At 40.8% G+C, this 14,574-nt stretch overlaps 1 protein-coding gene across 1 annotated transcript in view; it reads left to right on the top strand.

Moving 5' to 3' along the window:
* The window catches only part of CDH13 (cadherin 13), a 1,007,607-nt gene that overhangs the window by 205,935 nt on the left and 787,098 nt on the right, over positions 1-14,574 (top strand). Inside the window, exon 2 of the mRNA XM_058528362.1 lies at positions 10,638-10,749. Within this exon, the coding sequence (XP_058384345.1) occupies positions 10,638-10,749 (112 nt within the window). The remainder of the gene's footprint in view (positions 1-10,637; positions 10,750-14,574) is intronic.

The following is a 14,574-nucleotide window of genomic DNA, read 5'->3' on the forward strand; positions in this document are numbered from 1 at the left end:
GTTCCTTGACTTCAACACCGAGTTATGATGTATTTATTTCTTTTCTTCTGGAACTTTTCAAAGCGACAACCTGTAGCAGAAAAAACAATTTAACAAGACAGACACTTAGTTCAATAGAAGAATTTTCCTGGTGTGAAAAAATAAATTACAGAAAGGACTTTGCCTATGAAAGATAATTAATAAAAACCTTCCGGTGTGATGACAAATCTGACATCTTGTCTCATGTCTGGCGGAGAAGAAAGTGTGGAGAGTTGCACGGTTAGAATAAAATGTTCCACTTCACAGCAAGGCCAGGCAGGCTCTGATAATTATTTCTAAGCAAGAAAAGGTCATAGTCTAGTTGTTAAGTTGACACAACATCAGGCCTGGAAATGTAGCTATTGACCATCAGTGGGGTCTTCGTTTAGATTTTCCTGATTTCACAGGTAAACATTGCTAGGAATATGGGTGATTCTAGAATGACTCCCTGTTGGACATTCTGGGGTTTTTATTTGTTTGTTTGTTTGATTTTTATTTCAGCTTTGTTGAGGTATAATTGAAAAACAAAATTGTAAGATTTTTAAAGTGCACATCATGGTGACCTGGCAAACGTACACATTGTGAAAAGATTCCCCCAATCTAGTTATCTAGTTAATTTTAACACATCCGTCACCTCACATATCTATCCCTTCCTTTATTTTTATTTTCTGGGGGGAGAACATCTGAGTTCCACCCTCCCAGCAAATCTCAACCATTCAACACAATATTACCAACCCGAGTCACTGTGCTTTACATTAGATCCTCAGAGCTTATTCACCTTATAGCTGAAAGGGTATACCCTTTTACCAACCTCTCCCTGTTTCTCCCACCCCCTAGCCCCTGGCAACCACTTTTCTACTCTCTCTTTCTATGAGTTTGACTTTCTTTTTTTTTTTTTTTAAGATTCCACGTATAAGTGATACCATGTAGTATTTGTCTATGCTTATTTCACTTGGCATAATGCCCTCAAGGTCTATCCATTTTGTCACAAATGACAGGATTTCCTTCTTTCTCATGGCTGAATAATATTCCATGTTATGTGTATCTTCTTTACCCATTCATCCATTGAGGAACACTAGATTGTTTCCACACCTCTTGGACATTTTAGACTGAAACTGTACTTATAAAACTTTTCCTTCTCCTTATATAAGCCACTTATGGGTTGTAGTAGGCTGAATAATGGTCCTCTGAACATGTCCATGTCCTAATTCCCAAAACGTGTGATTATTGCCTCGATTACGCAATGAGCCTGATGTAATCACAGTGGTCCTTACAAAAGGGCCACAGGAGGAGTCAGTTAGAGACAGAAGGAGATATGATGATGGAAGAAGAGAGGCAGAGAAAAGGAGATGAGATGGCCTAAAGAAGATGCTATGCTGCTGGCTTCAAAGATGGAGGAAGGAGGCTGGGAGCTAAAGGATGCAGATGGCCAACGAAAGCTGGAAAGCAAAAGAAACAGATTCTCCTCTGAAGCCTGCTGAAGGAACACAGCCCTGTGGACCCATTGGAAACATTTGATTCCCAGAACTGTAATATAATAAAATATTTTTTAAGCTACCAAAATTTTGGTAATTTGATACAGCAACAAAATTAAACTAATACACAGGGCATGTCTTATTTTGGGTTCCCCTGAATCAGCGCCTGTGACAAAGGACTAGATACAGGTAGTTTTCTTTGGGAGGTGACTCAGGAAGCAGGAGTGAGGGGCAAGAGGGTGAGGCGGGCAAGGAGGGAGAGAGCCAATGTAATGAGGTGTCATTGAGGTCACTGCTGTGGACAGCCAGGGCTCAACCCACTGGGACCTCTGAGTGGCACACGGAATGCCTCCCAGAGGAGTCCACTGGCAGAAGGCAGTTGGGGCATTTAACTAGCTGCCATTTCCCAGTACGGAGGGCAGCATTGTGTGCTGTCTCTGGGGCATTAACTCCTCAGCATTTCCCAACTCTGCTTGACCTCACATTAACCAAGCTTCTGCAGTTTAGCAGCAAGGCCCAGAACAGAGTGTGAAAAGATTCCTCTGCAAGGCAAGTCTGAGCTCTTAGGGAATTCTTCACAAAGCAGTGGCTGAGATGGGAGGTTGGCTGAGGTGATGGACTCGGGAATCTATCGTGTATTAGGCTGAATCCTCAAATCTCAGACCTATTCATTTAGTAAATTTCCTATCTGATATCTCCATGGATTTAGGGTTTTATGTGTAGAGCAGACAAGTCTTTCAGTGCCTGGCAGACAGTAGGTATTTAATATTTGCTCAATTGAACTTCCTGGGGCTGCCAAAGCTTACCCAAGAGTATCTCATATAGGGACTCCTTTGCTTGACTTAAGGGAAGCAGGTCTAATCTGGCATTTGGCACCACTAATTTAATTACTAATATTTCATAAATACCACGCACTCTAGGGCAGGTGCAGCCTCTAGTTTCTACAAAGGACCAGCAAGGCAAGTCTTCCTAATTGCATTAACTAAAGTTTTACAAAACTCTATTTTTCTTTTAAAATTTACCAACTGATTCTAGTTCATTAATCCTGGAATCTTAATAGGAAAGAGTTAATTTTATTTAGACAAAAATTGTTATTTCATCGAGTGGATTTTTTTGGCTCTGTTTTAGCCAGTCTCAAGGAGGACATGCCCGGTCAGTTCAATCCTATTTTGAGATGACAAAACACTTTCAAATAATCTTGAAAACAACCCAGAACTTGTTATCCCTGCCAAATTGTTCCCTGTTTCTTCAACTAGCATGCCTTGGTGTTTGCATTTACCAAACCCCTGCATGAAACGTTCCTTCTTATACTTTGCCACTTGAAAACTGTCAGTCATCTTTCCAATACGGCCTTATTGTGACATGGTTCCAGTTCCTATTCTCTTCTGAAGTGTGTGTTGTTCCTTCTTCCGTATTTCTGTAACACTCTATACATACTCCTCTATATTAATATAAATAATAATAACAATTTTTAGCATGTAGCACCCGTTACCAGCCAGTTCCTGTCTTAAACATTTTGATTTATGTTAACTCATTGAACCTCACAACCAATGATGGTAGCAACAATTAATTGGCTCTATTATACAAATGAGGAAACTAAGGCACAGAGAAGTTTAGTAACTTGCCCAGGGCCACACCCAAGTAAGTGGTAAAATCGGAATTTGAGCTCAGGTAGTCTAGATCAAGAATATTTTCTTTGCACTACTTCCTAATTCCCAATATATAGAAACTTTCATATTATGTTATATTATATTACAATTTGCCTATGTGTCTGCCTTTCCTTCTAGATAATAAGCTTATCAAGGGCTTTGTTCATTTCTCCATCTCCAGCATATCGCCTAGGGCCTGGCAGATAATAGAAATTTTAAATTTTCACTAAGGGAATTAATGAAAAAAATAAACCCAACCACTCTGTCATAACAGCAGCTCAAAATGCCTCATCACTTGAAAGGGACAATTGTTAAGACAAAAGAAAAGGGATTGTGCCTATTTATGCTCAGGAATGGAGCACTTAGTTATTTCTACAACATGACTTTCTGATGACCTTGTTCCAAAGTCATGACTCTTTGCTCGTCTTACCTCTCTTCCCTCAATTTCCCTCCACCCCTCCTTCCTCTTTCCCTTCTCTGTTTCTCCCTTTCCATTGGTTTGCCCAAATTATATTTATATCTTGAAAAACCAAGTAAAGGGAACCAATATTTTCTGAATGTTGATCGTGGGGCCAACACTATGGTAGACTGTATGAGTTTCCTATTGCTGCTGTAAAAAATTTCCACACACTTAGCAACTCAAAACAACACAAATGGATTATCGTATGGTTTTAAAGGTCAGAAGTCCAAAATGGGTCTCACTGGACTAAAATCAAGGTGTCAGCAAGGCTGCATTCCTTCTGGAGGTTCTGGTTTGCCTTTTCCAGCTTTCAGAGGCCTCTTGCATTCCTTGGCTGGAGGCCCCTTCCTCCACCTTCAAAGTCAGCAAGGGCAGGTTGAGTCTATCTCACACCACATCACTAAGACTTGGCTTTTATTGTCGCATCTCTTTCTTCAACTCTTCAACTCTTTCTTGCATTTACATGGATCATTGTGATTACATCTAGATAACCCAGGATAGTCCCTTTGCCGTGTAATCTAATATATTCACAGGTTCTGGGGGTTAGGCTGAGGACATCTTTGGTGATCACTATTCTGTGGCTTCCTTTTTCATAATTTGAGGAAAAGATACTGAGTAGCATTCAAATACAAATAAGGTCTAGAATTGTGGTCTCGAATTGTGTATGAAGCCAACAACAGGACTCACCAAATTGGAACTGTTCTCCCCCTTTTTCTTCCCAAGAATCACAAAATTGTTTCTGTCTGCTACATTAATGGCCAAGAAGGTGGCCGGCGGTCTGTGTTCCTGGGGCCATAAAATACCAGGAACATTCTGAGAAGGTCAGACTGAGGGAGAGGGGGGGTGACATGAGTTGATACTCACAGTGAGGATATCAATATGTGCCTGGGCATGTGTGCATGTATGTGTGTGCGTGCATGCATGTATATGTGTGCATGCCTGTGCATGTATGCTTGTGTGTGCATGTATGTGCATGTGGGTGTGCACGTGAACATCTTTGAAGTACTTCTTTTCTCCATGTTTTCCCTGCAGGCAGTGTGACTTTATAAATGCTTCCAGGACTCTGGTCTTTTAGCCCCTGGCAGGATAAAGAATCAATCAAAATACATTGCTGTAACATTTTTATATCCTGCAAGTCACAGATAGTAGCCTTTCTTCCCTGCCAATCTAAGCCCCTCCAAACTGTTTCCAATAGACCGACTTGCACAAGAGTAAAGCAAAGGTGTTTTGTGGCAAGGATAAAGTAACTGTTCATCCACGCTAATAGCAAAAAGTGGGTGAGTCAGTGAAAGGAAAATAACAAGGGGCCAGGAGACACTAGTGAGTTCGTTTGGAAAAATACCGTTTTGGAGTTGGCTTAAGAGAGGATGAGATCTGAGGTTGTTCACAGCCTGCTGAGAGAATTATTTGTGGCAGGAAGTGTCTCCCTTTTTATTTATGGCTGCTTCAAATACAGTTGTATTGAGCTTTTCTTCAGTTCTGATATTTCTCCCAGGCCTCTGGGACATATCTGTGACGGCTTGGTGTAGAAGACCCTCTGTCCTTGTCCCTTCCACGTTTAGTGTATAGTCAGCCACGCGAGCTGCTGTGACAAACAACCCCCAGTCTCGGGGACTGCACAGTCATGTGGAGTTTCCTTGTTGGCCAGCTCTCCCAAGTACTTGTCCTCTAAGCAGTGACTGATTTCTGGGCTCCTTCTATTGGATGAACTCACCATCTCAGAATTCCTTCCTTTCTATTTTCATAGATGGGGAAGAGAGGGCACTTTGGAGGCCAGGCCTAGAAGTGAAAATCTTTCCACCCTTCTTAGGCACATGGCCAAAATTTCTGCAAGAGAGCCAGGAGCATACAGCTATGGGTACTATTATGACAAGTAACTAGAGACTCATAACAAGGAGAGTTCTTTGCTTGAAGACGGTATTTCCAAAGTCTAAAGCAGGGGTTGCAAACTCAAATGCCTAGAGGACCAGACAAGTGTGTCGTTGAGTCAACTAAGTGGGACCAATAACATAGCGAGTGGTGCAGACAAGGACAGCTCGGAGGGGTGCACTCTATATAACATGGTAATTTAACTTTTATGACAGATGCTCTGGCTAAACTAACCACATCTGCTGGCCACGACCATCCTATATGCTGCCAGCTGGCAACGTGCAGTCTGGGACAGAAAAAATAATTTTTCTGGAAGCAAATCCCAAAGTTGCCTATGTTCTTGAATCAGTATCTGTCAGGATAAACATAAACCCTTTCTTTTTAAAAGAGAAAGCTCTGAACAGCAGCAAAGAAATAGAAGCTAAAAGAGAAGCAGGTACAAAGAGCGTGATGTGAGGATTTGCCATCCACGAGGAAGTTGAGGGCGGTGGCTCTTATGTAGTCAACAGAGCTCTGGGCTGCCATTTTAAGGGATGTTTGGTGTCCTCCAAAGCAGCACATACTCAGCCCGGAACAGGCGCTGATGTTCTCATTGTGCAGCTGATCCCAAGATGCACATTCCTCCCTGATCTTCTACCTGACCCTGCCGTTTCCCTTCGAATATTTCTGAGCACAGTCTAGCCACTGAACAGTTTTATAGCAGTAACAAAAGCAATATTTTGGTGATATTTATCATTGTCTACCCTGGGGAATATCAGTGAGTCATGTATATTGGTTAAATGTAATATATAGAAGTAACAATAATAACAGACATTTATTGAACAATTACTGTGTGTCTGGTACTACGTAAGGCTCTTTGCAATAATTAACATAAGATACTATTATTATTCCCATTTTCCATCCAAGGAAACTGAGACACAGAAGGCTACTTAGCCAAGGTTACAGCTGGTAAATGGTGGCTGGTAAACTAGGATTCATACAAAACAAATGTGGCTCTGTCCTGTGCTTATAGTCTGTCTGAACATGAATCTGCTTTCATAAGCAGGCTGATTGTAATTTTCAAGTAATAGAAATCCTTTGGTGATCATAAAATTTGATCATTGCTGAGCTTTCAAAGGTGTATTGGTTGCCTATTGTTTATGAGGTGCAAGCTAATGCGTAAATGAACAAAAGAACCATACAGGATGGCTGTTATTGCTATGGCATTAAAGATAAATTTGGAATGTTGCTCATAACATATATTCTGGAAATATTAAAGAGGGTTTGGGGAAAAGTATGTCCAGATAGTATATTTATAAGAGTGACATCTGATGATGTTGAAGAAGGGGCTTTCCTAGTTTTGGAGTCATGTCCATGTACTCATTTTTAAACCAATGAAGAATGATTCTTCATATCCCACCACCAAATTCAGTGATATTGAAATTGAAGAGTGGGTATCCAGGACAAGTTCATGCACAGATACCATTTAAATTCTGCTAAAAAGTCAAGGAGCTATAGCAGTAACTAGAATATTCTACTCCCACTGCCCATTCAGCTTTTAGGAAGCCCTAAATTAGTCTGCATTTTTTCTTAAATGCAGTTTGGTAATTTCGGAGATGTGTTACATGAAACCCAGCCAGGCACAAAGGACTGTACATGAAAACAAAGAGTGTTGGTTAAAAAGACAAGTCTCTATTCCTCTCGGCTAATTCTGACACATTTTTGAGATCGAAGCAGAAACGTCCCTTCTGTGAATTTGCCTTCCTTGACCCCCTAGATGAAGTTAGACTCCCTGTCCCCAGCTTTTACATGCTCCCAGAGAGACCTATAATTTCCTTTCAAGTTAAAATTTAATTTTAGTTAATCAATTAATTAAATGATTATTTGTTAATGCCTCTCACCTTTTCTAGTCTACATTAACAGTTAACACTTACTGACGACCTATCCAGCGCAGCACTCTTCTAGTTGCTTTCTATGCATCATCCCATTGAATCCACACAGCGCCTCTCAATGCATATCTTATTTTCCATATTTTTCTTGACGATAAAACTGAGACACAGAGTAACCATGAAAAATGCCAAATCACACAGTCAGTAAAGGACAGAGCCAAGATTTGAACCAAGAAAAATGACTCTGGAGTTTGTGCTTTTAAATACTGTGCTGTTGTGCTTCTCTATGAGCTCCAGGACAACGCCTAGCAGAGTGCTAGCTGAATCCCAGGAGCTTAATAAGTATTTGGGAATAAGTGAATAAATTAATGCAAGGAGGAGTGAGTGAATGAATTATTTGACTAGTTCTTACCTCGCTATCACAGCTTGCCCTGGAGACCAGTGCATGCGTTTATATTATACAGCATTTAACCTGAACTTGGGGGGATGGGATGACCCAAGAATTTGCCAAAACAAAGCTGAGCCTCTGGGAGTCCTCCCATCACTCCCACCCTCCCTGAGGGTCAGCAGTCTGAAAAGGTTTATTTTTCCTTTATGATTCCAGAGGAATCCTGAATATAGCCTGCGAAGGACTCAGGGCAGAGACTGAGCCATAGGGAGACAAGAACAGGGGACTCAATTCACCTGAATTCTCAATCAGTTCTGGATTCTTACGCTCAGGATCCCTGGAGAAATGTCATCTCCTTTAGTTCCTTTGGGATTACTCGTTTACTGATCTGGGATTTGAGGGCAGAATTAGCTGATCAGAAGGTTAACGTATAATTGCAGGCACAGGGTGCCTGGAGGCAACCTTTAACCGTTTGCTGTTAAAATGAATTAATGTTGGCCAGTTATAGATTTTCTGCTTGCAAAGTTGCCAGCAAATTTTTCTGAGTCCTGAATCTGCATTCTGTGTGTGTAACACTTGGGGTGTCAGCATTATGATTGCCTCAGAAGCTGTGTAACCGGAGCCTGCTCTCAAGGCAAGGGAAAGTTTTACAAGTGGAACTGCTCCGATAAGGGATGACAGCATCCTTCCCCCTTTGATTTTGAGACATGATGTTGGTCAGGGTGGTGACTCTCCCATTTCAATTTCTCTGATGTTTCTCAGGCTGGCCATACCGTGAACCTCTGGAGATTGGTTCTCGCTCTCATTCCTTGGGGTTCAGCACATTTCAGAGGGCTGGTATTTAGAGAGAAGCCCCGGTTCCAGAGCTTCCAACTTTTTGTACACTCCTTTGAGTTCGCTGGTGGGGGTGATAATGAATTCCTTCAACAGCCTGTGTGCGGTGGTTAAGAGTTTGTATTCTGGTATCAAAGTTTGGTTTCCCAAGAAGCAGACATTGAGTCAAAGATTTGAGTACAAGTAGTTTTATTTGGAGGGTGGTATCAGAAAAATACCAACAGGGAATGAGGAAATGAGCCACAGAAGAGAAGGCAGCTAATAGAATCTGTGTTATCAAGCCAGAGACCACCGTGGGCAATTGAAGCTCGTTCGACTGGAAACTGGGAGACAGAACACTTTCCCTCAAGATATCTCACCTGAGGGGTGAGGGAGCTGGGGTGTTTGTGCACTAATTCTCGTCAGTTATGGTTAAGGGCTGCTCCTGGGGATGTGAATTTCCAAACACTGTCTGCTGACACCACCCTCAGATAAAGCAGCCTTCCATGGTTTCAGAGAAATATCTCAAGCAAAAAAATGCAAAGTCCTGCCCCAAGACATGGAAGGCCTGAGAGGTATGGGCACAGCTCTGATAGTGTACCAAATCAGAGAACGCTTAAACCCGCATTCAAATCCTGGCTCCACTCATCCTAACCGTATGATCTTGGGCAAGTGTTTTAGCCTCTCTAGAACGTCAGGCCCCTTGTCTATAAAATGTATCCCATAATACACTAAGTACATCGTAGGGCTGTTGTGGAGCTTAAAGAAGATGAGGCATGTAACGAACTTAGCACAGTGCTTGCCATATGCTAAAGGCTGAAAAATGTTAGCAGTCGTATTTTGCATACTATGGAGCATCTTCTCTGTGCCAGTATATGTAGTAAGTGCTTGGTATAAAATGTAGGGCAAGAGAGGTAATTCTCATCTTTACAGAGCTTAGAGTCTTTGCCTACTAAACCTACAACTATTTCTTACTTTACTAAATGACCCTTTGTCCAGGAGTGTTGTCACATACTTTTATGTTACAAAACATCTAACCTAAATTTTTGACTCCTAAATTTGCAAATCTTCCTAAAAGGATTTGCAAAGACAAAGCTGAGCCTTTGGAAGCAATTACAAATTTGAAATTTTCTAGTAGCCAAACTTACAAAAATCAAAAAAAGCGGTGAAATTAATTTTATTAACATATCTACTTAGTCCAATCTATAAAATATTATCATTTCAGGGCTGGCCCAGTGGCATAGCGGTTAAGTTCGCCCACTCTGCTTCTGCGGCCTGGGGTTCACAGGTTCAGTTCCTGAGTGTGGACCTATGCACTGCTCATCAAGCCATGCTGTGGCAGCGTCCCACATATAGAGTAGAGGAAGATGGGCACGGATGTTAGCCCAGTGCCAATCTTCCTCAGCAAAAAGAGGAGGATTGGCAACAGATGTTAGCTCAGGGCTAATCTTCCTCACCAAAAAAATTTAAAAAAAAATTATCATTTCAACATGTAATACATATAAAAATTATTAGATATTTTACTTAATTTTTCTTTTTGCTGTTTAGTCTTCAAAATTCAACATGTATATTATACTGACAATTTCAACCCAGCTACATTTTAAGTACTCAGTACCCACGTGTGACTCATGGCCGCCATATTGGACTGTGAAGGTCTAGTGGCTCTAGATTCCTTTTAGAAGTATCTTCCAATGGAATAGTTCTGTTTTCCTCCTCTTCACAGATGACAATGCTGCTTTGCATCTATGAAAGTTAAGTTCATTTTACTCAGGCATCCTATGAAACTGACAGTTTCTGTAATGAAATTTCACACATGGAAATCATGGTGAGATTCTTAGCAGGTGTAAAAATCTGAGGAAGTTATTTCTTTTCGTGCAACTTAATGGAAACCGCAGCAGCTGTTCCCATTTGCACGTTTTCCAAATCTCATTGCCAAAACGAATTGTTGGCAGCCCCAGGAGAAGTATCAACTTACCTCTTCATTTGGGAAATGAAATGAAAACCTCAGCTCATTTCTAAAAGTCACAGATTTGGTAAAAGTTAGCAGGGCAAACACACAAGCCGCTGTTAAAATATTGATGGCTTCGGTTTTCTCAGGTGCTGCTGCTAACATCTGCAGAAGATTTGGACTGCACTCCTGGATTTCAGCAGAAATTGTTCCATATCGATCAGCCAGCTGAATTCATCAAGGACCAGGCGATTCTAAACTGTAAGCAGCGTCACTTGACGATGTTTTTGGCCTATTCTCATATTTGAATTCACCAATGGCTAAGAGTGTGTCTCAGGATGTGTCTCAGTCCTTAAACTATTCTCTGACCATTTTTCTTATACCACTGCTTGACCCACAGTGGAAGGCCTTGAATTAGGCCTTGTCAGCTTAGAAGTAAATAGGTGATGTGTATCTCATTTTAGTATTTTATCATCAATGAGAATTTTTTGACTACTCCCAGAAAAGGGGACCGCCAGAATCCAATGTGAGTGCAAACTTTTCTGTGCAAAGGAAATGAAATCCATTTCCCCTGAGCAGATCCCTGAGAGCAAAACCATTGCCTTCCTGTGGATTGCTGGTCTACCTGGATTTTGCATACATAGCATTAGACCAAAATAATGGTGACAGCAGGATGTTGGCTTCTGGTTATTTTTAGGCATAGGAATTCAAAACTCTTATGCTTAAGGCTAATAAGATGGTCTTCAGAAAGATTTAAAATCTCTACTGGCTACTCTGTGAATTAAACTCAAATCCTCCCAAATTCCAATTGATTTCCTTAAATATGCTCCCCTCAGATCTGTGGTTATAATCTCTTCCTATTCTTAATACCAATATTTATTATTTTATCTTTATGAGGGCATGGTATGCATTGTTAAATGCATAACAAGGGTACTTTTAGCACAGTAGAATTTAAAATTGATTGTAGAAAAATAACTATTTAATTCTAGGCTCTTGAGCACCATTCTTTAACATTTGGGAATGAAAGACAGGAAAACAATGGTTTAGTTTGGTCAGATGCTCTAAGGTCCCTTTAGGGAAGATAATTGTACATTTGCCCTTACGGTCTCAGGGTTTGCCTTCCAGGCTAACCACATTCCTTAATTCCTGTGCTATGTGGCTGGCATGTGTAAAGAAAAAGGGGAGAAGAAAAACCAGCCTGCTTGATTGGATTGCTCTGTGAGGCTAGAAAACAGTTTAAGGGTTGAAAGGAATGCGATAATGAAGATGCAATGTTGAGCATCGCTGGAGCTCTCCGAGGTGAAGGCCATGCACATCTTGATGCAATTATGCCAATGAAATCATTTCAATAATTAGAGTCTGTAGTGACAACCTGCAGGACTGGCACAATAAGTGAATTCCAATATGCGATTTCATGTTAACTTGATCCCTCAGTGTGACTCCTGGGTCAGGCCATCAGGAACCCTCATTTGTCTTTTGATTCTTCTATTATCAGAATCAATATACTTCAAATGGAACTTGGTTTAAGAGAACCATATTTCTGGCTCTCCTCTCTTCTTCTTTCTCTCTCTTCTTTTTCTCTTTTTTTCCTAAGCGATTATCCCAAATGGCAGCTATATTAACATGTGTGGAAATGTGAAGCCACCCTGAGTATGGAAATTAATAGAGTTGGTATGCAAAGCAGGCTCATAAATGTGATTGCTTCTGTAATCTTCATGACACCAAACAGCTTTTAATTCACCACTGAGAAGCTGGAAACAATCATACTTTGGGGGATCTCTTTAATTTAAACTAGACCATACTGTACACTCCAATATCACAGTTTTGTGTGTGTCTGTGTGTTTTTTTAATCCCCTAAGTAATTAAGTGGGTTATGGTTGTTGGTTCTGTGTAAGCTAGTAAATGCTAAATGCAACTGAGTCGACTATCAATGATAGCACATTCAGGAAAATTCAGTGATATGGGAATTGAGGATATTTAAAATTTTATATGTGAATTTGTGTGTAAATTGTTGGATCAGCAAAATCTGGCTAGCCCTCTCTCAGTGAAACTGTAGGTCCATATATATTACTAGGGTAAAATATACAAAGAGCAGATCTGGTTAGGTACATTTGACTTCATCTCAAAGCAATGAACACAGGTTGTTATGAGTTTAGACCCTGCGAATATGGTTAATTGTGCCTAAATGAGGAAAGTTTTCACAGACTTGAGAATGCCTGTTGAATATTGTTTGGGAAAATCTGGATTTTCAGAAGTAGTAGCAATGTATTGCTCTATTCCACTTGCAAGAGGAAATATAAAGCCCCAAATATTGAATGGACTTTTCCCCCAACCGACTAACATTTTAAGTCTCTCTCTCTCTCACCCTCCCTCTCTCTCCCTGTTGCCTCTCTCATTCTCCGTTTCTTTCATGCATTTTCTTATGGTTCAACACAAGACCTTTCTATCTCTGAAAAATGTGATTAACCAAGAAACCCGTGAGTGGTGGGTGCTGTCAGAATGGAGACTAGATTGACATGAGGCTAACATCTGGATGAAAACTAAAAAGAATCAAACAGAACCAGAAAGTTTTAAAATATGTAGATATTTGAGGTCACAGACCAGGGTCCAGGAAATGGTTAAGGATATTTTAGTGACATGTAAATGTAAGCTGATGTTCTAGGTAATAACAGAGGTTAAAAGGAGCCAGGTTAGTAACATTATCTTGGACTCCACTTACAGCATTTGTGCTTTCCATTTTTCCTTTGTCTTTGCAATATTTAAGAATTTTGGTTTCCAATCATTGTGAATTTTGTCTTGCAGAAGGTATAAACACAGCATAATCAATCAGCTGATGTCTACATATTTCACCATTCTATAAAGTTCTTTGAAAGTGCTGTCTGTTTGCCTGGCAGACATAGTATATCTGCTCATACCTCAGACTTATATTCAACCAATTCTCTGTTCAGCTTTTAGCACGTTACAGCGAATGTTTATTCCGTCCATGGCTTCCTGCTCTCTTTGTTCAGACAGTAATATTTCCTTTTATCCTTTTTCATCTTTCTCTTCAATTAGCAATGACTTATCTTTTTCTACTTTTAACTGTTACTAATGGTCACCTCCACTCCTTTTATTTCCCTAATATTTTATTCACTATTCACTCTGATACATCTTTCCCTCAGTACTAAAGCCATTTATTTTCTCTTTATTACTCTTTATTCTACTCTCCTTTCCACCAATTAGACCTGCTTTTGTCTTTAAAAGGCCATTTTTCAACAAGCTTCTAGGATCAAAACATGGTATCTCACTATTTCTTCTAACATAACCAGGGGGGCTCTTTCATTGTGTCTTTCACGGTGTGATGTGAAGCCCCTGACTCATGATAACTTGGCGAACTTTCAGTCTAGAAAGGTGAGCTGGGAAGATGTGGTTATTCTCATATTTGGTGAGAAGTATGAGAAGAAAGGAGAGGGCAGCTTAGAATGCAGAACCTCAGACAGGAGACATCCATTCAAGGTGTTTGGATGCAGGGAGGAATCTGTGAGAGGTTTATGGCAGGGGATCCTTAGAGGCCTCCAACACTCAGAATTCTGTTAAATTGGTTGCTGTGGTCGCTTCTCCTGAAACATGAAAATCATGTGACTCTGGTAGCCGCCATCTTGGTACCACAAGATTGGCTAGTCACTCTGGTTACAGCCTCCCAGTGGACACCCAGGCTCCAGATGAATATCCAGCCTGGAAAACCAACCAGCCATCCAGCTGACATGGAAAAAGACCAAGAGATAAGCCCCCAACTATCTCGTATTCTGCAAAATTACAGAACAGAATATTCTGCCCTGCCCCCATCAGCTCAGACAGACCTTCCTGGCATTACAGAGGGATCTGTGATGATCAAGTTCGCTATTGGAAACTATACTCCTGACCTTCCAGCCTCTATTAGTGGCAGATATCTCTAACCTCCAGTGTTCAGAAAGGACACCCTATTGGCCAGTCAGCCACTATCAGGTCAGCACTTTTCTTCCCCACTTGCTCATCCTTCATGGATAACTCCTCTTGGACCACGTATACACGAACACACAGACGCACAGATACACTGAGAGAAATTGC

Source organism: Diceros bicornis, chromosome 32 (assembly GCF_020826845.1).
Source record: "Diceros bicornis minor isolate mBicDic1 chromosome 32, mDicBic1.mat.cur, whole genome shotgun sequence".
Classification (NCBI taxonomy): domain Eukaryota; kingdom Metazoa; phylum Chordata; class Mammalia; order Perissodactyla; family Rhinocerotidae; genus Diceros; species Diceros bicornis.